Source organism: Semicossyphus pulcher, unplaced genomic scaffold (genome assembly GCF_022749685.1).
Source record: "Semicossyphus pulcher isolate SPU_LCO1_2020_fin unplaced genomic scaffold, fSemPul1.0.p SCAF_18, whole genome shotgun sequence".
In the NCBI taxonomy this organism is placed as follows: domain Eukaryota; kingdom Metazoa; phylum Chordata; class Actinopteri; order Labriformes; family Labridae; genus Semicossyphus; species Semicossyphus pulcher.
This window is the reverse complement of record NW_027211691.1, coordinates 7858308-7884721: the sequence shown is the minus strand read 5'-3', so window position 1 is coordinate 7884721 and position 26414 is coordinate 7858308. Positions and strand designations below refer to the sequence as shown.

Below are 26414 nucleotides of genomic sequence, written 5' to 3'. Positions count from 1 at the left end.
GTGGGTTTCATCTCCTGGCCTCAGTACCCATCACCACCACACACACTGACCAGCACATGTGCACAGTTTCAGACATGCTTGGATGCACTGTGCTGTATCCACTGACAGGACTTTATGCGTCTGAAGCTTCAGCAAGGTGGAAACATTTAGACCCTGCAAGGTCGGGAGGTTGTCGGTACAAATCCCACTGGGGCGTACCTGTAAATTAAAGATTAGTGCCCTCAGTGCACTGAGTGTGAAATCAGCCAAGCGCTGGAAGCACAACACTGGGCTCAGAAGACATGGGGGCATGGGGCAAATCCTGGAGACAAGCGGCCACTATTGTGTTTATCATGTCCTGTTTTGGGCCTCTGGTCATGGCAGCTTACTGAGAACACAATGAGCTTTAGCCAGCAGTGCCAACCTAGCCCTGCAGTCTGGCCATTGCGCCTTTATCACAGGTCTGTGCGGGTCTCTTCCTGCAGAGGGTTGTTAGGAAATGGCCTGCTGACACTGCAAAGGGGTTATCAACTCCCTCCATGTGCTGGAAAGATACTGTCTAGCCTTTTCTTTTCAAGGCTTGGTAAATCCACCATATCCCCCATTTCATGAGTAAAAGTACAGCTTTCACTTCCTCACTGAGCTCAACATGCTCATGCACACAAAGGTTTCCATTGGCAAAATGAGACTCTAGCCTAACAAGACTTTCTTTTTAAGACACTGCAACAAAACACGGTAGTTCTATTAATTCACTGCTATTACATTGTGCAACATATTTCAGCTGTCATGTAGGTCCATGATCTCCCACTTTGAAGTAATTATCTATAGACTGAGATCAGCACTGTATATTTTAGCTATGCAAAGTCAGTCCATTTCACTATTTCACTTTCAATGTGTTTTTGTGTGATAAATATGTGACTATTGTTTTGATTCTACCTTTCAGCATGATTTTCAACCCATAAAGGTGCTTCACAATGGTTATACTGTGCTTTAAATTGCAATATTTATCAATCCATATTAAAGATTGTTATAATCTTTATCCATTGGAATGTAACACTGTTACACCACCAGTAAGCTGTGCAAGCATCAAATAACATATTCAGGAATATTTTAATGGTGGATGGATTGTACCTATAATGTGTCCCTCAAAGTGGTTCATACTACATGCCATTAACATACTCTAACTGATGACATGGCCCTTCGAAACCATTATGGGTGCAGTATCTTGCCCAAGGACATTTTGACATTTTGACAGGAGGAGATTTTGGATCTAACAGCAAATCTTGCTTTTAGTGGGTGACTTGTTCTAATGCTGCTCCACCGCTTCCCCATTTCTTTAAATAAATAATTATATTTTAGCAAGAAAATTAACACAAGACTTCAGAAGTCTAAATCATACTTCTGCAAAACCCCAGGGCTTTTTGAGCTTCTTACAAAGCTTGCTCTTAGAAGGATCTGAGAGAGCTTGGTTTTGTCAAAACATTTGTGTGTCGAGAGTGCAATTTGGTGCTACTGTATCAACAAGTTAACAGTGTTTTTAATCTGAATGTAGTGATGATGAATTTTCTTTTTGCTTGTCAGCTTTTTCAGACCTAAAATATTTGTACTGACTCACCCATATCAGGACCACATGCTTTGGTCTTGAGGTAGAGGTAGGCCCATTTTGAGTAAACAATTCAGAACCTGCAGCTTGACTGCAAAAACACAGAAACACTCTTCCTATCTGTTCTAACTTATTATTTTGGCTCTGACTCACACTGCTAATCCATACACACAGATAATTGAATGGTCTCACTGATAACAGATCGTATAATTAAGAACATATTTTGCATTCCGTAGGGAAACGTGATAAATACAGTCGTGTTCTTCTTGTCAGTAGGGAAAAACATAACACAAATAGGAAAAAAACACACAATCATAAACCAGGACCTTTTAACTTTAACAGTTGAATAACCTTACTTAGTGAGGTACTTAGTTAGTGAGTGTAAGTTCTGTTTGTGTTAAGTTGTCCTTGTTGAGTTATTTGAGCTCCCACTGGGACTTAAGATTCTTTGTTTTGCTTATAGAGGCTCGATTTTCTGCAGTGTCTTTAAAATAATTCTTTATTTTGAAACATTTTGCCTTGAAATCCAACAGATTCACTCAGATCATAGTCTCAAACAATGATTATAAGGACAAAGCACAGGTGACTAAATGCTACTTAGTTTGATAAGGCAGATATCTACTGCAAGCTCTGGGCTATACCAAAGGTAGTTCTCACACATCAACAAAGCTAAAAGAAGGTACATAAATGTATTTGACAACAATATCATTTAGAACGTATGAATAATGAAAGCCTTGATAAAGACTGTAAACCAGTTGATTATGACTTAGAAATGTGCATATATTGGCTTCCATTTGCTTGCCGCATATGACTTATAAATGCACCTGCAGTGAAAATTGTTTAATATGAGTCTAATATCAGGCTAATATTTATTAGTAAGAATTTTGATGTCCTTTAGACTTGAAAGACTGATTTTATTGGCTTTCTTTTCTTATTAGCAACACTATTTTGTATTTTGTACAAAAGCAGTAGCTGTAAGCCCAACGCTAACTCGCATTGCAACAAATGTTGTCCTGGTGGTTATCAATATGTCTGAGGTTGCTGGTGGCTGTAGTCTGATGGACAACAACAGCAGGTGTAATGTGGCTGGCAAGCTGTGAAGCTGTTGGCAGTAAAGTGCAGCAGCTGTTACATATTGACACTGCACTGATTTTGGAAACAGATACATACAAATACACACCAGATGACTCTTTTTAAGCTCATATTGATACACATCCTTCAGGACTGAGGTGTCTAATTGCTGAAATGTATTTTACACAAATTAAGTGAATTGAAGATTTTTGTAAGAATAGGATTTTACTTTGGTAAATGTTCACCACAACATCAAAGATCACATTTAGGGGCAGTGCCATTCACTCTGTGTCAATGACATTCAAGTTTATGAAACATCCATAGACAATGGACTGACTTCAACAGACATATCAGGACATCCTTCTCAGAAAGAAGACAGCATAAGTTTGATGGGAACCCTATGGACTATTTCATTGTTACTGCCGTGCCCCGACAGGCACACAGGCAAAAGGAATGTGTAATTGTTATTCATAGATAGGTCATAGAATGCTGCTTTAACAAACCAGATCACTGTTTTTTTCTAGTTTTCTATTAACAGTCAACTTCAGTGAGATATGAGTTCATGAGCCAAAAACATAACAATAAACACTGTAAAATATCTTGACTCTATTGGTTATTCCACCGTTAAAATAGTACCCCTCAAATTGACTGTTTTTACCCCTGCACATTTACTAAAAACTACAATTACCAGATGGTTTAGGAAATTACTTAGGCTTGTTTGATTAATGAAACTATAGATATATGTGCGTTTTTATTTAATTTATTAAATTTAGCAGGAGGAGCACATTGGGTTGGAATGTCACAGAGATGGTAGGAAAGTCAGAAAGTAGAGAGACATACTAACATGTAGTTGGTTCATGTCTGCACATGGGATTAGTTGGCAATTGAGGAACAATTTGACAGCAGATTTGTTCTTTAACCAAAGACACATGGGTGTAAATTGCAAAATTGCAAAATAACGGTGCACATAAAAACACTTTCGTCCCAGTCACAGAGGAATTTTATCGATGCTTTATATAAATGTCCTAAGCCTTCGGTTGTGCTGTAAACATGTCTAAAGTGTCCAGTTCTTTGGTTTGGCTTTGCACAGGATTTGAAATCCCTTCTGCACCATTAAATATTGTTTGTGTACAAGTTTAAAGTTCAGTCTTGAAAATAATTAAGATACTAACAAAATAATACATAGAATCCATCACTGACAATTAGTGTGGAGTTGATCTACTCCTCAGTTGACATCAATAATTCAGAGATGGAGTGATCTGTGGACCAGGTCCCATTAAAAGAAAAAAAGAGTCACCCTGCGTGCATACAAACACAGCTCTGCTCCTTCTTCCACAGTACAGTGAGCGGACTTCCTCTCTCCCGTATGTTCTTGTGTATTCCACAGCTTTGTCGGTACAGATGGAGCCAACTGAGAAAACAGTCACAAATACTGGGCTGTGTGACAAAGTGTGAGAAAATGACACTGCCAACAATGGAAACTTTGACTAACAAATAAACCCTTACTCAGCTCATCTGAAATATTTTCTCTCTGTGTCTCTCAGATCACAATAACAGAGACTGTGCTGTTCCTGGTCCAGTACACATCCAAAGAGTTCGACCGCTCAGAGAAGACAGTGGCCACAGGGGACTGCTGTTACCTCAACCCGCTGGTGCGGAGGACCTTCCGCTTCCTTGGTAAGTCTCAGAATAGTTTTCCACTAACCCCGACAGCATTTAAACTACTCTGCATTTTTGATTAACAGCTGAGTTTCACTGATGCATTTTAATGAATATTAAGGTCAAAGACTTGACTACCAATCGTCCTCTTTGAATGGGAAACTGAAACGAATGTTGAAGACTTTTCTTTGTTTGTTTTGCTTCCATAGCCCAAACAGTGTTAGATCAAATTGGCTGCTCTTAACTGGGTGCAGGTGTGAAGTGTTGTTTATCTGTGTGTGTCAACCCCGTAATAGGCTTGCAACATTTCCGGGAAATTGACTTTTTCACTTCAAGGATGTGCTTTGGTCCTGTTATTTCTTCTTTTAACTTTTTGTCTAGTGGGAACATGTCCTATTGTGTGCAGTGACCACCTAGCTCCCACATTACCTGATAAACTGAATTTTTCAGCCTATCCAGTCAAGGCAGATGGCTGTTCAAACATGAGCTTGGTTCTGTTCAAGGTTTCTGCCTGATAAAAGTAAGTGTTTCCTTGCAACTGTTGCCAAATGTTGCTAAGTTCTGCTCACGGTGGATTCATGTTGGGTCTCTCTCTAAATAATATTAGAGTATGGTATAGACCTGCTCTTTTTGTAAAGTGTCTTGAGTTAGCTATATAAATAAAAATGGATTGATATATTGAAATGACAAACCATAAATTTAAGCAATTATACTGCATAAGGGTTTCACAGAGCTGTAATAAAATGCAGTATTCATCAAGTTGAATCGTTTAAAAAAGTTTAAAAAAAAATGAAATATGACAACTTTTTAAGGCTCAGCTGAATGAAACTAGGACACATAAAAACACACCTAATAGAAAAAATACAAGAGAGGGTTAAGATAAGAATATTTAACATGTCCTTGCATAAGGCAAAATATGCAAGTTTCATACCTGAATGTCCTTGCTTTTCTTTTAGTTTTACTCTTACTCATTTTTGTCTCATTCATGCGAAAATGTCAAACTCAAAAGCAGATTTTATCTGACATAGTAATCATGCATCCAGCTACTCACAGATCTACCTGTTCCACAGGTATGCTCCTCAGAGATGCATGTGGGTAAATCAACGTCAGAACATGTTGATAAACGTTGGATCTTTCTGAATGAAAAACATTTATTCACATGTCCACGCACACACACCCACACACACCAGTCTGAATTGTACAATACTGCAGGCACAACAGTATAGATTGCACACAGATATGCAAATATGCATGCATTCTTACAGGCAGGACATCACCCTGACTGCTTTCTGATTGAATACATTGACTGTCAAATGTACACATAGCAGCACAGCACTGGCCTCTCCTCGTCCTCTCCGCTGCTTAAGTGAGAGCAGGAGATAAGGCAGCAGAAGAGGATTATTACCTAGATCCCTCAGGGGGTAATCCACTTGGTGCCCCAGCTTTACCGTCACATTTACACATCCAGCATGCCATTCACGCTGCTCGTTAATGTTAACAGGCTTCTCATTCCAGGCTAAAGCTCCTTTCATCCCTAAGAGACTCATTGGAATTGGTTATCATGTATTATACACTGGAACAGTGATGTATCTGAATAAGGCTTATGTTGGAGTGTTAATTGATGTCAGTTCTAAAGAGCATTGTGTGATGGCTTTATCTTTAAGGGAATCTTCTTCCTGCAGAGGAAGGAGGATAAACACATTCAGCTGTCGAGTTTCCGTTGTATAATTTTGTTTCTTTAGTAGCAGTAGCGCACAATCGTAAAATTCCCGCCGTCACTGCAAGGGGAAACATTTATTTAAGACACCTGCATCACTTTACCCTTCAGCACACAGCAAGGGTAAATGGACTGTACTATATATAGTGCTTTTCTAGTCTTGCAACCACTCAGAGTGCTTTTACAGTACATGTCACATTCACCCATTCACACACACATTCACACACTGATGGCAGAGGCTGCTATGCAAAAGTGCCCAACTGCCAATGAGTACTAATCACATTCACACACCAATGAGCTGGATTGAGCCACCAACTTTCCGATTGAGAGATGACCTACTCTACCACTGAGCCACAGCCGACTGCGGAGAGTAGGTTTACAATAGGTTTTCTTCACTTCATGTAGATCTTTGTTCCTTGTCCTATATTATTGTGTTATTGGCATTCAAAGCATTAATTATCGCTAGATTATATTTGACAACTTCCACTTATTCTTGGAAACTATGGTCTTTGGACCATTTATTTCAGAATTTTTCAGCAAAGTTCCTGTGAAATGTAATTCTGCTTTCCTTAACAGTCATATGTATCACTCACTTAAAATTTTTGCTCTGGAAAATGTAGACAAAGGCAGGGTGCAGTTAATTGCTTCGTCTGAAAACAACCCCCCACCAGCGGTTTCAGCCATTAAAAATAACTATATAGGAATATTAATTCTTGTCGCTGATGGTCTGGTTTGCTTTTGTTGATCATATAGAGTATTGTATAAACAGTCTGTTTCATAACCAGCGAAAAACTCCTCACAGGAGCTTTAAGTGATTTGTCACTTGTTCAAATGAAGAAAATAGGGCACTTATTGAAAAGCACTTGGTTGGTCCCTATTCTGATTACAGGAAAGTGTAGGAAAGGATGGTTCAGACCATGTTAGTTGATCCAACAATCATGGTTGAATCATACTGCGACCTTTAGAAACAGGCCAAGAAGTTTGGAGTTGAATACCTGGCTGGTTCGGACAGCTGAAATGGAGCCTACTTAAAGCCTCACACCAGAAATACCATAAATAACAATGAATTTGTTTGTAACGTGCTCAACTGTCTTTTTAGAGTCTTTTGACCCACTGAACTTTGTTGTAGTCATGCTGAAGATCTGACCTTTACTTAGTGAATAACATGTTATCATAACATGAGTGAATTTTCCTTCAGAAGTTGTTTCAGGGGAAGGTAATGATGGCATACAACATCTTGCCCATCTGTAAACTGAGAGAGTTGGTATGTAGTTTCAAAGCTGGATGCAGTCGTCTTTTATGTTATGGGAGAGCTGCAGAATAGTGCTTCTGCCCTTTAACTAAACGCTTACGGCTCACTGAAGCAAACTGCATAACAGGTTCAGCATTTGCTTCTCCTTAGCATCATCAGCTAATGGGTCCGTCGTGAGCTTTCAGTGCCACTTTACAGCAGCATTAGCAACAGCAGTTATCCCCAAATTACAAAGCACTGTTTAACATACACAATCTGGAATTCCCATTACATACAGTGTGTCTGCCTGCATTTTATATAGTGCATTTGATCCATGGCTATTGATAACTACTTTTGGCAGGCTTGTTGGCACAGTGAATGAGCACAGAGGAAAGAATCCAGTGGAGACCGCTGTGCTGTGTTGAGCGATCGGGTCGCTCTGAACTGCTGGGCTTCCGTTGGGAGGCTGAGTGCTGTTGCTTGCCTGCCTTGGAGCCAAAGGCCTCCTGAGTTGATTTGACTTATGTGTGGAAGGATTTGTGTGTGAGAGATCAGAGGGCATTAGGGTTTTAGAGCTGGAGAATGGCACAGTGGCTGGCCTGCACTACAGGGCTCAAATTGCACCTGCTGGCAAAGCAACACTGGAGCTCCATTGAACAAGAGTGCGTTTAAAGAGCTGTGCAGGCAGTCTGCATATAACCTGCCTGAAAAAAATAAGTGTGATGCTGCTACTGTCACAGATTGTTGCCTAGATGCTAGAAGCAGACATTTAAATATGCAAAGCACCTTTTCATTGCAAGTCATCTCCTGGTGCTTGTTATGAGTTAACAGGAAACTCATGGTTCTGGCCCATGCCCCAACTTTTAAAGTTCTCAAGACACCTTTGCCCAAATCTGCCTGACTGAACATGCACTTTAGTTTTTTGGTGAATATTTTGAATTTGGTTTGTTTGCCTTGATATTGGCCGAAACTGAAAAGCCAGAGCTGACCACGCCAGTCCTCTGCAGAGCAGAGACAAACCAAGGGGTTTTTGTGCAGGAAACAGCACCAGTGAGGGCGGACTATCCTGTTAGCACTGCTGTTACTGAGGATTCATAAAGGTTTTATACTCTTGAATAGTGCTTTATGGATGCACATGCATTTTTCCCACCTATTTATTCTTTCTTTTACCTTAATCTGTCACCTTCCTGTCAAAGTTTACAGGACAGTCACCCATATCTGCTGCTGATCCCCCTGATGTTTTCCTCTGGTCCTATCATCAGGTAAATATATGGATTTTCTGCAAAACTAATGACGTCCCGATTAGCCTCAACTGTACCTTGTGTTCAGTGATAATCTGCACAGCAATCATGCAAATAGGCTACACTTAACTACTAGCTTCCATACTTGAAAAAAAGAGCAGCACTAGGACAGCTGCATGCTTTTTAAGCTTGGATTCTGCTGTCCTTCATAAAACTCTTGACATGATATCTAAAAGGATGTTGAAAGCTCTTTTCATGTCAAAAATGCATTATATTGAAAGTTGTGTGACAAACTCAGCAAAGAAGATCACATCCCAACAGATGGGGAGGCAGATGGGAAAATAAACAGCTGTTTTCCATACATGACATCTGCGCCCATCTCGAGCTGATAGGACGCTCCTCTGTGTTTGATTTCATGAGATGTTCATTCATTTTTCTCACGAGCCCTATCCAAGCCCTGACTTATGGAAGTGATACTTAGTCTTAGAATACTTAATGACCCTTAAAATTTAATGTACAGTTAACATTCAAGGGATGATATTTTTTGCTATAGCTTTCTAGTCGATACTTGTCAGAGTCAGTAACTTTGTCAGAGCTGGGCTGAAACATATTCCTGCAGCATCACTTAGTTTGCCTTAAGGTAGTCTTGGGCAGGCAGTTACTCACGTGGTCTTTCTCACCACACATTCACAATTGGGTCTTGGGTTCTAAATATGTTTTGCACAGCTGGTCTTCTTCCACATGTTTTTATTTTTTTCCTGTTGCCAATACATGCTCCCAGCGTTATTTGTATTGTCATGGTGAGTCTAACAGGATCTCTTCCACTACATCAGTTGGTTTAAAGTGCATGTTTGTGCACAGTCATGTACAGTACAGGTGTAGCTCCAGTGCTGGGAAAAGTATTAATATCCTGTCCTTGGGTAATATAACAATGTAAATAGTCAAGTTTTTACATTTTCTTAGCAAAATATACTTGAATAGAACATTAAAACAAAAATGACTCTTTGTCTTACAAAACTGACCTGTGAGTGTTAAAAAAAAGTGTCAAGTTCTCCCACCCATAAAGCCACATAGGTCAATCGTTCTTACCATCTCATACAAACCAAAAGCGTATTACCTAATTTACTGCTTCTACCAATAGCAGGCAACACATCCTCAATTCTACACATCCACACAGGAAATAAAAAACAAGCAAGACCTAATGTTGTGAAACTGTTGCAGTTTGGTTGGGTTAAGAAAAAGCACTGTGCTATGGGTCAAAAGTTAAGTTAAATTACATAGATCGCATGAAGTGTATTATGTTACGTTAAACATTCACTTTTGGTTTGACACGGGACTCAGAAGTGACTCTTATGTTTGTTTGACCTGTCCATCGCCACCCAAATGGCCTTTTTCCTCTTTTTATATTTATAAGCTTCTAAATATATTTATATATTTTGACAGTAATATGGGTCATAAAAAGCGGTTGTAGGCTTCACGGTGCTGCAGTGGATAGCACAGTTGCCTCACAGCTAGAAGGATCCTGGTTCGAATCCCTGTTCGGACATAGGGGGCCTTTCTGCTTGTTCTCCCCGGCTTCCACCCACAATCTAAAGACATGCTGCTAGGGTTAATTGGTGACTCTAAAATTGCCCATAGTACGTATGTGTCAGCCCTGTGATTGACAGGGTGTACCCTGGCCCTCACTCAATGACAGCTGGGATGGGCTCCACCCCCCCCCACAACCTTCAACAGGAATAGATACTTGTGTATGGAGGGAAAAAGTGGTTGCACAATCTGTCTGTTCTGAGGACAATCTATAATTGTTAAAACAGATACATGAATGCATAAGCACTTTACTGTTAATGTTTTTCTGCTTAAGGTTGAGCTAGTGTACGTTTTCAATTACAGGCAGTTTAACCCATTGGCCTCAAACAGAGACATTGGGCTTGCTTCAAAGACTCACAAGTCTCTAATCTTTGAATTTCCTTAAATATTTGTTAATATTACGTACTTGGTTGAGAGAAAATTTTACTTGACTAGGCAAAGCCAGAAGGTAAAATGGTGATAAATTTACAAACAGGATGGGAAAATGTTTTCCTCCATTATCTGAATTCATTAAAAAATAAAGTGTACTTGCATTTCTTTGAATCATTTTAGAGTCCTGGGGAATCTTAGTCCAAGACCTCAAGAGCCATTGGCAGTCGCTTGTGAATTCTCCTGGCCTTCTGACCTTATTTCCACAAGGCTACGATGGACATATCACATAGTCTTTGTCTGTTTCTTGGTCTCTGTGTTTTTAATACATACATCTTCAGAGAAGTAGTACAATATTCTGTGGGAGAGACAGGGTTAAACTCACACTGACTGTATGTGGCCTGGGTGTTCTTCCAAGATCATAAGTCTTAAAAATTATTTAAAGAAAATCACGTGTATGTTAGCAAGAAAATATCCCTCTAGGGGAACTGCTTACAAGTCATGGACATCTGAATCATGTGCCCTGACTAGACACTGCTGTTCTGTGTGGAGTCACAAGCCAAAGATATTTAGAACCAAGTTCAATCCATAGATATAATACTAACACTGATAGAAATATAAATTTCAGAAAATTATCATTTTATTTTATTTTTTGTGTGTGTGTAAAATCTCAATCTGAAAACATGGCTAGAGTTGTCAAATTAAAGTCGGGCTGTCAGATGCCCCATATGTCCTTCAGAAACGTAATTGTGTAGGAGTATAAAGTGGCATCAAGATCAGTGTGAAGCTGTTACTCTTTCACCCAGAATGCTCTGCTGTTTCCTGCGTCTGTCATGCAGAAGCTACAATTCTTTCAGCGTAGCTGCTCACAGATCATGTCTTTTGTGTTTTTCTTGCCTCTCTTCACTGAAGTCAGAGTGTGCCAGTGTTTGCACGTCACACGTTCCATGTGCGTGTTTGGGCTCTGTGTATTTATTTGTGTGTGTGTGCACCCAAGTGTGTATTCATGCACATCAGTATGTATGCTTGCACACGTTTGTTGCCAGAATTTACATCTGCTGGTGAGCAGCACAACATCATGTGAGCCCGGCCATCTCGCAGCACCACAGCCCTCCCCTTTCACTCAGGCCTGGTGTTGCTTTGCATAATGACTCACAGAGAGACGTGCTGTTTAAATTTAGAACACAGCCGAGGGTCGTAGTGCTCTCTCACACTTGACTTCAACAGGGTGTTTTTACCTTCATGTGTTTTAAGGCTTTACAAGTTGAACTTTATATGTGGGAAGTTTATGCACATCCCTCTGTTTCAGAGGCATTATGTAAAAGAGTCTACATAACACATAAAACGATGAGAGACCAGCCATTTGGGACAACAAAGCACTGTTATTTGACAAAGTTTTAAAGTGCACCAGTTCTATTAATATAGACTTCAGCAATAGCCCTCTGCATTCAGCCTCATGAAAGTAATTCCCAAGCTTTCAGACTCTACACATTTATACCTGTGCAGAAAATAATACAGTCAAATAATATAATTATAATTTTTATGATCATAGAGGTACAATTTCTTCCTGTGACTGCTTGGTAGACTACACATTTTACCTCTACCAAACACATCCCCAAGCCATCATTAACATCTTGTGTGGGTGTCAGAGAGGAACTTCACTGTTCCAACTGACACCAGTGATGGATGTTTTGTATGTAATGGCATTCTCTGAGTGAGTCAGTAAGTATGAAAAAGGAGATTAAGTGTGGGCGAGCATCAGACATAAGCATGCAGAAAGTAATGTCACACCAAAGCACAGTATCCATAGGAATCATCTCCATAATGGACAACTGCTGTAACTCACAATTGTCATTGCCAATAGTTAGTATCATTTCAGGAAATAATGAGTTATGAGTGTGTGAGACTGAAAATCATGTTCCATTAGCTTTACTTAACTTATAGGCCATTATGGTTACAAGATCACTGGAATGATTATCTTCTCCAAATTATCACTTTGTGTGGATGAGCGTCATTTACTGTTGGTTCACATCACTGAACACCCGTAGAAGTAATCAAACTTTAAAGAAATCAGAAACATAATTTAAAACATCATCAATCAGAAACATTTTGACATCATGACATTCTTCCACTTTGACACATTATGTTACATGACAACATTATGTTACATGATGACATTGTAACATGATATCAGGAATTAACTGAGTTCAGCCACATTAATTTTCCTGCTCACCATTGCAGTCCCTGGGTTCCACTCCTGGTTGAACATCTATGATATAAAATGCCTGTATTTGCAGATGGGGAGGACTCTTGTCCTCAAGTATGGACTCACAAAGAAATACCTCAACACCTGAAGGTACTCCAAAATAAACAAAGGTTTTTGTAAGTGCAGTCGTGGTTTGGCACACGCAAGTTTGAAGTCTGACTATGGATGCCACGGCCAATTCCATTCTTGATTTGTGATTTACTGGAATTCCATGTTGTTAATAAACACTTTAGTCAGTGCATTACCTAAAACAACAGGACCACTCACATCTCATTTCACCAGGAGCTGTCCTCCATAATCAACACTTAACAGCACAGCAGAACCTCCCTGCCTTAATCTCTCTCTGCACCTCTCAGCATTAACGTTTCATAATCTATGTCACACTCCTCTGTCAGTTAGAGCTGTGTCTCCAGAGACTGCAGTATTGTGGCTGCTGAATGCAGCACAGCTCTGCTCTGACAGTCTGATTCCACTCAACACTGAAACATCCCCCCTGTTCCTCTGGTTGGGTTCGACCTCCCTCCAAGGTTGCTCTGCACCATGAGCACTCTTTGAAAATGTTCTAAAAATGAGCTTTCAGAATGGTAATCCTCAGCCTCCTCAGTGTTTTCTTTCTTCTCCATCTTTCATGCTGCAGCATTCATTGCTCCTGCTGTGTTTTGGCAGTAAACTTCAAGTCTGAGTTTGTGACTCGGGCATATTTTCCCAATGTGTTCATCCACATCTATTAATTTATTCCAAACTTACTTACACATTTATAAAACCACTTAATTGTGTGTTAAAATAAAAATGTTTTATCAAAAATTTAACCCAAGACCTTTTTTGGCACATATCAGGAATAATGCAGCATCAAAAAATGCACCCTCACAGTGTAACTCAGTAGTGACTTATTCTTGACGATAATAAATCCAAGTTTACAGAAAAAAAATTATTGATTTTGTCTCATTATTTTCTGAAATTGGCTACCATTCTAATTTTGAAGTTTGCTGTATTTCCTGTTTATTGAAGAGGTTTGAATTGAAAATAAAGCTGTTACTCACCCTAATATTCAGGACTGTAATATACAAGCTGCCATATTGCTATGATATTATATTGTATATGTGTATATACTTTTGCCAACATTTGTGCTTTGCGAATACTAGAGGTCGCACATGACTTTTATGAAAAATGACCCTGTCCTGTTCAATTAGTACTCCTTTGCCTCATCTCTTTTTAGATTTGCGTACCTCACAATTTCGCAGATCCTCTGGACTTTTAGTTGTCAGATGTTGACTGAGTTATTAATTAGCTGTTAGGGGTGGCAAGGCACATCTTCAGATGTTGCAAACTAAATGTTTAAGAGGTCCTCCAGTGATTTACTGTTGCTCCTCCATAAAAGAACTAGGGGAAGACACATTTAAAAAATGTCCTGCTCTGATCTGTTTAATCCAACATCTGATGCTGCAGATGTTAAGATACTGCCATTTGATTTGCAGATCCCATATCCTTCAGGAAACCACTTATTAGCGTCACTTTATTTTCATGTACTTATACGCATATACTGTATCTTCAGTGTTTTCAATGTATTGCTTGTTTTTTTTTGTTTTTTTACTTGAATGTGTAATGTGTGAGGTGTTTTAATTTCCTAGTTAGTTGGGTTTTTTTTCCTTTAAACACAGAGTTAAGACAGCGTAGGTCTGGCTCTAAAACCACGTCACACAACTGAATAGTGTCTGTTGTACTCCAAACATCCATGTTTTTCTGTTTTCTGAAAGTGGCTCTCTTTAATACCCACTGCAAACTAGTATCCGATTGTGGAATTAATAAGACAAAGAAAAACTAAAACATTAACAATTGTTTTTGCATTGATTGCAGATGATTGTTTTGACTGAGACATTGCAATCCTGCTAATGCTTCAAATGTTCAGTGTGTGGCCTTCTTCTCTACATGTCCTTATTGTTGCCACCGCAAAAGAATTCTGCGCTGATTCATTCATATCAGTATTGGAAGGCTAATTGCTGTAATGATGCCCATTGGCAAAGCTTATCAGCAGTCTGAATTGTAAAGCCGAAAAAGGCTCGTCTGTAACCGGTGCAGCTGTGAAAACACATATACTGGAACACTACAAAAGAGCGCAATAATGGAAATAAGCAGAGCCTAAATCATCGCAGTGGTTTTAGGCTGTGTGATTTAATTTGCAGTGGAGAAAAATGTTTTGGTAAAAGATTAAATACTTAATACAATGTGTGTACAATCTGATAATACCTAGAGCTGGTAAGAAACTACGGATCAGAAGTACAGAATTTTTACAACCTAATATTGGAATATTTCCTATACCCAAGGTTTGCTTTGCTGTGATTTAATTTTATCAATTTAATATAATACAAAACTATTATAATGCAGGTTTAAATAAGGTTTTAGTCAAAGACTTTTCAATTTAATAATTTAGGACAGATGATTCAACCTCAGATGTTTTATTCTGGATGAAATAATAGCTTCATTGGTGTGAATAGCTTTTTTATTTAAGCACTTTTCAACTAGCTGCATCTACAGCCAGATTAAATACTATAAAACTAACTAACTGGCTCAGCTGAGAGAAGAAGGAATGAAGGAATAACAGAAGACCAATGTAATTATACACAAGTAAGCACCTAAAAAATTGTCAGGAAGTCTGATTAGGTGCATCGTCATTTGTGAAAACTGGACAACACATGATAATGTAAAATTGGAATTTCTGCTTGTAAAGGAGTTCCAGGTAAGCAAGAGACATGCAGGATAGTGAATTACTTTATTCCAGGGGTCTCCAACCTTTTTTTTATTTGTGAGCTACTTTGAAAAAATGAAAGTGGCCAAGAGTTACTTGCATTACATCACTGTAATTGCTGGTGGCGCACCATGTTGATTCTTTTGCCGACTGAAACGTTGGCACCACAGATGAGGCACACACACCTGTCTTCCACATTTGTGAATAAAAACTTGCTTTACCACTCCTCTCACTAGTATGTTTTCTGCTTTTTCTAGGCGTGGCCACCTTATCCATCATAAATCTGGCTAAACAGGCTTGCTAATAGCACCAAACTCCTCACTAGCTCATCTAGCGTATAGCATTTCTGACCAGACCTGTCGATGGAGGTTGCTGCAACATTGCTGTGATTGGTTAGGTTCAGACGTTGACAAACTTGCCAGGTTTTTATTGACAGCTGATAGGCCTATCCTATTATTTTGTATCGGAGGGGGTGGGACATCTGTGTAATTGATTGAATTGAAGTGGGAACAAGCTTTCAAGGTGCATTTACTGTCGTCAGATTTTTTGCACAGAGTCTGTGAACCTCTTGGCGAGCTACTAAAATCCAGGTGAACTACCTGTTGGAGACCCCTGCCCTATTCACTGTGTAAGTAGAGTGGTTGGGCTTTAGCTGTGTCTGGTTGGTTCTTTGCTGGTATGACACTCCTGGGATAGGGTTTTATATTAAAAGAGGGGAATAGAAAGTAAAATGGATTCCATGGATCAGAAGCTTGTTGCTGTTATGCTGTTTTTTTCCAAATCTTGGTTCGTTGTTGTCGAAGCTTACAACAGTACAGAATGGAAAGGTGATCTTTAATTGTTCAATGTTGCTTTGATCTCAGATTTTGGGTTGGAAGTAATACGAGTTTGAAATACTCCACTTTACACCTCACTTAAATATGATGGGGTTTAAATCTTTCTAATTCTGTAACATCAAGTTGAGCCATATCTTGATTTTAATTCCTCCCCCCAGTGTTGTGAGGTCTCTACTTTGTGCATGTTAAAGTGTGAGCACACAGGGAGCTGGGAAACTGTGAAAACTTCAAGACAAACTGGGTTGTGCCTTACACTGCAGCATTGTTGAGACACTGGCACCGGATCAAAGAAGAGGTGCATTGCTTCAACCCCCTCACCCTCCAACACTTACAACCCTTCAACAACAGGAGTATCACACACACAATACGCATGTGTACCTTGACTCCACAGCACATACACATACTTGACTACAGTGTAGCTCTGCCACAGATCATAGCTTTGTTTGAAACAGGCGAACTGATTCAGATTTATGCCCCAATAAGCAATTTTGGTCATCCGGCTCTGTGTTCCAAAAGCCAGACAGGACGAGAGAGGGGGTGTTCACTAGTGAGTGTAAGTCGTCCGTAAAGCACACAACGCCCACATTTCCGTGTTAGTGTCGGAGAAAGTGGGACAGCGGCAAAACGATGTGCTTCGTGAGCTTTCAGTGAATGAGTCACACGACGCTTGACAAAACCTATTAGGTGCTTATTAAGAAATGGACCTGTCAGCATCTGGAGCTTCACCAAAATGCTCTGTGCCGCTGATGACGAATGAGAAAAGAAAGGAAATGAGCTGGATATGAAACAACAACTTGTGTGAAACAAGAATACAAATTTGTTTTGCTCGACAGCCGTGTTGCCTCGCTCCATTTTCACGAATGTCTTCTGGCTATATGCACTTAAAAACCTGGGTTGTATTAGTTTGCAGGAGCACAAACACTTGATTGGAAAAGCTGCCCTTGTTGCCCCAGCAAATAATGCATCCTGGATGTGTTTGTGTGTGTGTGTGTGTGTGTGTGTGTGTGTGTGTGTGTGTGTGTGTGTGTGTGTGTGTGTGTGTGTGTGTGTGTGTGTGTGTGTGTGTGTGTGTGTGTGTGTGTGTGTGTGTGTGTGTTTGTGTTGTGGTGTGGTGAACACCTCTCTCAGTGTGTGTGTGAGAGAGAGTTGTCTGACTAAGCGCCTGTTTGGTAATTTAGTGTGACAGAGGGCGGGCTCTTGGAGGAGGGAAGCAATTATTTCTGTTAAAGCCCTTCAATCACTGAGACGTAAAGCCTGGCTGGTTTGGCTAGGAGCGTAATGAATGGACGGTGGCACCTGGGTGACTGTTACACAGTTTGTGTGTGTTTGGTATGGGTTGGCAGCAGGGGGAGTGTGATTCCAGATGCTGCATACGACTTATTGCAAATATGAACAAGTCTACTGGCAGCAGTGTGGCATATTTTTTCAAACAGAGAGAGCAAACTATATCCTAATGTCAGACTAGACTAAGAAGTTAAACATATTATCCATTAGCTAAACGCAACACAGTTGCATCTGCCAAATGCAGCAGGGACAGTGTGTGAATTCATATACTATTAGCCTATTATGTCGATGCCAATTCATTAGTGCATGAGTATAAAACTAATGTGTTGCTTAGATGTATTCTGAGACAATTTAAGCCTCTTATTTCAGCTTTAACCTAGGTGCGGTCAAAAGGACTAAGGCCCACATAAAAAATAACAAATTAACAAGTAGGTAGAAGCTATTGTGTCAATTAGTCTTAATGTTAGAAAGATATCTGGTAGAGCACAATGAATTTTGAATTGTTTTCATACAGGTTGATCTCTTACCGCAGACATAACCTGCTTTGGATCAGTTAAGCTATGCAGCATTAGTTAGCATGGCAGTTTACCCTGATAAGAAGTGAACCACAACTGTATCCCCGAAAAACAAAGCGCTGAACCTGAAGTTACCTTGCTAACCTCAAATCATCTTTCCGAGTACATGCCACTGTTTTTTTGCAGCGTCACAACATGTAAGGAGTAGCAGGTCTCTGCTGTGGGATGAGCAGGCTTCGTCTGATGTTAGAGAGAATCATGAACATTAAAAATACAAGTTGGTTGAATGCTTAATGTCCCGTCCTTGTAGATTTACGAAGCACTCTGCTGGTGTCTCAACACGATATGCCTTTTTTAGGAGATGAGGGAGAGGAGACAAAGCAGAGCTACAGACCAAGGAAACACAGTCTGTACAAAATGCATCACTTTAAATGCCATTCATGTGGGATGAAAAAAAAATTGCATTATGGCATTTTTGTTAATTAGTATTAAAAAAACTAGTATTAAAAATGAGACAAATGAAAACAAATGGTAAAAGAGTAAACAGATAAAAATGGTCTAAAATGCTTGATCCTGATGTGGGTTTTCTTATTTATATAGGGACACACAGACATACAGTCTCTGTAAATGTCTGTCAGACAGTGAGTGGTTGCTGAATCTGCCTTTTATGTTACAAATGTCAACATGACCGCAGATTTTGGGCACCGAGGTGGCAGCAGCAGGCAAAGAGACAATGGCTGCCTCTCTCATAAATGTGCACAGCTGTTTGATTCCGCTGTCTGAGTTTATTATGGCTGACCGTGTTGTCTTGGCATCCACAGAAACTAAAACTATTCAGAAGCTTATTGAAGGGGTATCTGAGTTGACTCAATTGAACACGTTTTAATCAGCAGTAAACAAATGGATCAATTAACAAAAAAGCAACAGCCTGATGGTTGTAGTGCAGGTTGGATGTAGCTGGTAATAGAGGGAAATAGAGAATATACCCTGCTGCCATTTATTTACCATATAAATGTATGTAAGTTCAAGTCAAATTACAGTCATCTGATTTTTCTTCATTTTAGTCTTGCATTATTAATTTTCATGTCCCCTGAACATTTTGAGGTTACATCTGTTGTTTGCATCTATGTGTACAGCTACCATGATTGGAGTCATATGACTGTTGTGAGGTCAGAGGGAATACACTGTTTACTTGTTTACACACTCACTGGTCCATGTAATGATGCCCTGCAGCAATACAACACACTGATTCTCCTCAGTAAAGCCAGTAGTCATTATAAGCTCTGTCTGTTTGAACAGAGCTGCTGTCTCTTTGTCCCAGTTCTCACCCAGCATCGCCACAGATGCATGTTCTCTCCTCCGCAAAACAGCAACTCATTTAGAAGCAGGATTTACTACAGTACTCTTCACTTGTTTTCCTTTAGCTGGAAGAAGATAAGAAATAAGAAAACATTTAATTAACAATTAACTAAATCTTCCTTTAGATGCTTGCTAAAGTTTTATCCTGGAATTTACTTTCCTTCTGATAGCAACATGAAAGATAGCCAACTAAAGGGAACATTAATGTAACATCAACATCAGCACTTGTGAAAGTTAGTAGCTTGTCTTTTTGAAATTGTCATATTATATAAGTTATTATAGCCGTATTGTTGCTGCTTCTTGTATAAGTTTTAGAGACTTAAAGATGGATTTCGTCCCAAAAATCGGCTTAGCCTTGTTCTATTCATGAGAAATAGGTTGTAAACAAATATTTGATAGTTTTGAACATGATAGGTTACCATAATTAGCTTCACATTTTCTGTCTTGGTAAATCCAATGTTGCTGCTGATGGTAGCTCCATCTCTCCCATGTGTCCGCTTTCTTAACTTCTTCTCTTTTCCTTCCCAGGAGTCTACACCTTTGGCCTCTTCACCGTTGATATCTTTGTCAACGCAGGCCAGGTTGTGACTGGGAACCTGGCACCCTACTTCCTGACGGTCTGTAAGCCAAACTACACGGCACTGGGCTGCCAGCAGGCCCTGCGCTACATCAGTCACCAGGAGGCCTGCACGGGAAACCAGGACGACATCCTGCGTGCCCGCAAAACCTTCCCATCCAAGGAGGCCGCCCTCAGTGTCTATGCTGCGCTGTACCTGGCTGTGAGTTACTCTGCTCCTCCTTTTACCTCTTAATCTATATATTATGCAGGGCACATTAAATTGTGGTCTGTAAATGATTTTAACAAAAAATGTTTAGTTCACATTTTTAAGTTTGAATTTAGCAGCAATTACTTGTTGACTACCAAGTTATCCTGGCTTATATAAGTTATAGCCTTAGCTGTACTATAATATAAGTTACAATAAACAAGAATTACTCTTTAGGGTCTGAATATCTAAACCCGGCTTGGCAGCCACTAGCCCCGCAGAGCGGAGCATCAACACTTTGGCTCCACAAAGTAAAGGTCTTTGCTTTGGGCCTTGCCAAACAGCTATTTATGATAGCATTTTCTTTAGTTTCTTTCCTTTTTAGTTTAGTTTAGTGACAATCATTCAAGCCCAGATGAACCACACCTAGCATATCATATCTAGGATTTTAGAATGTAAACAAATATACGAAGATAAGTATAAAAATAAATCGGTTGAACGTAGAACCATAGAATGTGTAAATGACTTGAAATGATTTCTAGTAGTACCAAATTTGTGTGCTAAATGTGTGTTTTTTTTGATTGAATGAGACGCTCAGATTGCTATCTCTCTATCTCTTGCTATCATGTGTTAAATAAGGAAAAGCAGGGGGAAACAGCTAGCCTGCCTCTGTCCACATTTGGTATATTTGGAGTCATGTCATCACATTGAGGTTGCCAATCAAGCAGCAGAGGCTCCAGCAGGTCACTCCTCAGGAAGAAGGAGAATAAAATCACATTTACCAAAAAGTTGAATGATCCAATGTTGAGTAAATTCTATTTTGTAGTCATTGCATGGCTGTCAAGTCATATTACACAGGAAGTCAGACCAAGTTAGCATTTTCCATTCCCAATTTTTCTGCCTTTTCTGTAAGTATGAGAATGTGGACGATATATTTATGCAAATCATATTCAGCCTAAACTGCATTTGCACACAGTTTACTGCAACCCCAGTCTAAAAGCAGCTGATTCAGCCGTTGAACTGCCGCCCTCAGTTATGCAGTCAGAGGAAGGAGGTATAGAATCCAGGATATCTCAGTTTTTCTCTTGTTTACTTTTGCTATCAAATTTGGTGCCAAACAAACCTAACTTTGACCAAGGATTCCAACAGGGGTGTTGAAGGGCAAAATCCATATTGGATAGGATCCTCATGCACAGAGGTTATGAGGCAGGTTAAGAGGCAGATATTCAGTCACCAGAAACAAAGTAGCCTACTTCTCTATCAGCCAAGAGATGCAGATTTTACACAGTAGAGGTTATAGAACCTTAAATTGCTTCGGGAAATATTTGTGAAATATTATCTTCAGCCTCCATACTACACCCACATTATATTCTACTTTGGTCATTTTAATACATACTAGCTAGATGAATATAGCCACCTCACTAAATCCCACCTGTATTCGCTGTCTATATTAAGTACCTCAAAACTAAATTAACCTTGGAGTTTTAAATAAAGTTACGAGTATTATTAGCAAGAATTATGTAAGTTCTCTAGCATTTGGCTTAGAACACTATAAATGCAAATATAATAAGAAGGTTGAGAGTCTCATTATGCAGCCATAAAAGTCTCATCCATAACAATTAGAAAACCTAGTTCAAAGAGCAGCTAATTCTGCTGTTGAGACCATATCACAAGACTGTGTGGGCGCAGCAGATCAAGTTTTGATTGACATCTTCCTTGCTCCACACAGAAAAACAGCACATGTGACAGTCAGAGTAGTGCAGCCCTTAACAGTTCTGAGGCAGAATCAGAGGAAGAGGCAGAAGCCCTGGCAGCTTACACATGCAATGTTAGCTAAGATGCCCCTATGTGTTCTGTATGTTGTGTTCTGTTCTGAATGCAATGCTGCTTTCAACATTTGCTGCCAAAAAAAGACCATCAATGGCCGACATTAAAGTAATAATCTAGAAGATTTTGATTTAAATAAATGTCTGTTAAGTCACTATCTATTGCAACACAATAGTGATTGAGCCTATGGCCCACTGATGAAAGCCTTTGCATTTGCAGTATATAGTAGAATTACGGACTTGGTGTCTGTGGCGACTTTCACGGAAAAAATCACAAGCAACACCCAGTTAGTGACGCGTTTTCCATCGCCTTGGCAGTGGTCTGCCACAGAGACTAGGCGGAGCTAAGCAGATGCGTTTCCGGTTTCTGTAGAGTGACTAAGGGAGCCAACCGTGGACACCTGGTTAAAATCGTAAGTGTCCTCCCACAATTACCGTATATCGCCATTAGGTGGTGCCCAAGAGAACGAAACCCACGAAAATAGTTACCTGCAGTTGGCCCTCAACATCTATATAGGTTGTCAATAGCTGTATAGTAGATGCTTTGGAGATCTAGAATAGTAGACAGTTGCCAGTTGTCAGTTGTTTATTAGACAGTTGACAGTTGTTTATTAAAATAAGACCGTGAATTATATCTTTAAAAGGCTGCAGTGAATTTGGGTTTACAGATGCTTTAAATTAAAGAAAACTTTCCAGATTGACATTGAAATGCTTTCAGGTGAGACTTCAGTCCACTGACTGGATTCTGTTGATACTGATCTTCACAAACACTTAAGATAGGATGCACAGAGTGAGACAGAGTTGGGTGCTTTACTTCACCATCCTCTTCTTTAAACCACATCATGTCAATATATTGTTATCTGAGCACTGTGCAGTTACAATGCGAGCCTTTGTATGCATGACACGGATCTAATCTCTTTGATTTCTAATAAGATCATTGCATTGAACTCCCAATTAATTTCCGACTACTCTTATGTAAGGCTCAGTTTAAGATCAAAGATAGTGAGAGAGTGACAAAGGCGCTTACCAGACTTTATGTAAGAGGTCCGCTGTCTCCTCTCAGAGATAAAATATTTTAGAATGGCTGGGGCAATTGTGATGAAGAATGCCACAAATGTGAGGACAATTTGCCTGTCACCTTAATGACTGGACTCCAGTATAATATGTGACTGGGAAATATTTGAGTATATCACGTGTCCATCTATCATGTTTATGAGTCTATTTTTTTCTCTAAACATTTGTTATTATAACTGTTGGGGGAAAAAATGCCAAATATGATTCGAAAAACACAAAAAAGCTGTGTTGGCTAACCTAACTTCTTCTACTTCCTGTGAAATCAGTTTAAGTTACTGTGAAGCGTTTCTCCGTAGAAGGAGCTTTGAATTAAACTGTAAATAGGTCATTCTGCATTTGCTTTTTTACCCAAACTCACAAGGAAGCCTGGTAGGCTTAGATGTGCCAAAATGTTGCATAATTCTATTCCACACATGTGCACACCCATGTAAACAAGCACATATGCTCACTGTCCATGCCTGATTGCAAACAAAAAAAAAACACATTGTGGTTGTGGTTTTTCATATTAGTTATTCATATATTAGTGAAATAGCTGAATCTAATGTTTTTGCAGTGTAGACAGAAGGGTACTCGCTAATTGGAATGGTCATATATCAAATGTGTTGTAAGTGAAAATGTAACACATTGTGCCCATTGTGTCATGTAAATAATTTCAATTCACACTATCTGATGGTGTTTTTGTGAGAGCCTTAAATTTAACCCAAGATAAAAAAAAATAAAAAAACGCTGTGAAATTCATGTTTCCTGCAGCAGAAACAAAGGAACATAGAGATTATGTAAGAAGGTTTGAGACTACTTTATTACTACCATCTCAGCTGCCTGTCTGCCAACCGAATAACATCATTTATATTCACATAGGTGTCAATAAATGCTATTATTTCTCTTTGTATCTTGGATAATGCCATCACAGTCTGGCTAGACAGGGTGCCTGTCAGGCAGGTTTTTTCAGTTATCCATCACACACAAGTCTGATGGAACAGCAGCACTGTGTCCACAAACTCTGGGGCTCTGTGTGGAGCCATGAATATATTTCTATTCAGAAACACTATCATTCACATTTATTCCCCTTCCCTTCTTAATTGTAAGTGTGGAGCAGAAATTTTGGAGCGCAAATTGTACCAGAAAGTTTTGGCAGTGCACCAGTTGTTACCTATCAGCTGAAGCATGATAGTTGGCTTAGTCAAGCTCAGTGGGCAGCGATAAGTGGCAAGCTGTGTGCCCACATAGTCTAACATAAGTTGGGTTTGTCTAGGAAACACACATTCATGCCATGCAAGATGGCATTATCCAAGTATGTCGATTAGCAGAAAAAGACCAAAACAGACAGGAAGGCAAGTCCTTTCCCCAAGAGCATCACTGCAGATTTAGACCATGCCAAAGTACAAACTTATGTTCGAGAATGTATGACTGCAGATATGCCACCATAGTCGGTTATAGAAAATACTAAACCATTTGTTCCCTGCTATTCAGAAAACGTATCAAACCATGACCCCAAATTGAGGTACAAATGGAACCATGACTTTGGGCGGCTATTATTATATATATTATATACTACCACTACTTACCAACAATTCTTTCTATAGGTTTTTTGTACTTACTAAATAACGATGCAGGAAATAACAACATTAAGCCTTGAAAATTACTGTTTTTATTTTAAAGTACGCTCACTTACAGTATAGCATTGTACTTATAAGGGAATTTAGCATCCAGGGATATGTGGATTCACACTGATGTTGGCATTGCTGCAGTTGTAAGTAAAGCTGCAGTCTGTACAGCTTTTTCTGATAAGGTTTGAACAGTAAATACAGCTCTACTGAAAACCAGAAGTGTCCATTAAGCATTCTTCTTTCAAGATCGTTACCCCATTCCTTCTTAATATAATAATTGATACAGATTGAGGTACTTAAGTTTACCATGTTACCATGCTAAGTATTGGTTGGTAACTTACTTTTATCATGTACCATGGAGGGTGAATGACCCCTCAAGAAAAAAGCAGATATCCTATTTGTAGCATTTACATCTAACTGACCTATCAGCCTGTGGTCAGCAGTTAAACAAGCACAAAAGCAGAGGAGAAGAACATTTCTCCCTTGTGTGATTCACTGTGGATGTATCCTTTAAGCAGTCTGTATTCTTGCTGACGGTCAGATTGCTTTGATTTTCTATGTCAGAGAGCCAGTGTCTGCCCCAGTGCCCATGAGCGATGGCTGCATGGCTTTGGACCCTCAGTGACTCCCTGCACGATGGGGGGAGCAGATTGCCTCTGTTATCTAGGTCATTTAGCAAAGGCCATTGTGCGTGTGCAACTCAACATTTAGGACATACATGCAGTTTGCACAAAGAGACACTTACCAGGGGGGTACGAACACACATACACACACACAAATAGCCCCGCAGCTCTGCAGAGATAATCATTGCCCCTCGTAAATACTCATTGTCTTGGTCATTACAGCAATGCCAGGGCCAAACACAGACATCCAGCATCCTCTGAAACTGAGGATTTATCAAAATGAGATGGTAATGACCCCATTCAAATGACAATATAACAGAAATGTGGAGAGTCAGACTTACTAATTGTTACATTCTGCCATGATTCTCCTCAGTAAGGTCGTTTCATTTTAGCTGCAACTAACAGCAAGTTTGAATTATTTGGTACTAAAAGTGTCCTTGTATGGCAGTTATACTTCTGTATCAACCTAGGCCGTGTTATTTCCTTTTTTGACTCATTCCTGTTAATTTTGAAAAATTGTATTTGCTCATATTTCATTGCAAAAGCATTAGAACAAAACACAAGCCATTACACAGGTTTGTAACAAGTCCAGTTTAAACTCATTATCTAAACCACTGATTTGGAAGTGAAAAGGAAAGCAAGCTTTGTTAACCAAATTGTTCACTGTTAATTGCACTGCAAAACAAACTTCTGATTCCTGTGACCTAAGATATATGTAGAATAGTGCACCGAGTTGACCTTTACAATTGAGTCATTTATGTAAAATAGTTTCTGAAAGAAAATGTATGTTTTCTTCTTACTTAGCTTGGAAATTGTTTATAACCAGTCACTTTACTTCACACTTTTGTGAAGCTGTGGTTACCAGTGTTGCCTTGTCTCTGAAACAGTATTTGTGGGCAACATAATGTTGTGACCAATACCAACCTGTTGGAAACAGGCTAGACTTTGCCATAGGTTACTTAAAATCCAGCCTGCTTCCAGAAGCAGTTATGTTTGTAACCTTGCAGCAAGTGTATATACACTATAGAGCTACAGCAAATACAGTATGTTATTTGAAAAA

At 39.5% G+C, this 26414-nt stretch overlaps 1 protein-coding gene across 1 annotated transcript in view; it reads left to right on the top strand.

Annotated features, from left to right (window-relative positions):
* Positions 1 to 26414, top strand: part of plppr5b (phospholipid phosphatase related 5b) — a 76876-nt gene that overhangs the window by 24942 nt on the left and 25520 nt on the right. The window contains exons 2-3 of the mRNA XM_069667243.1: positions 4198 to 4330; positions 19989 to 20239. Coding sequence (XP_069523344.1) covers positions 4198 to 4330; positions 19989 to 20239 — 384 coding nt within the window. The remainder of the gene's footprint in view (positions 1 to 4197; positions 4331 to 19988; positions 20240 to 26414) is intronic.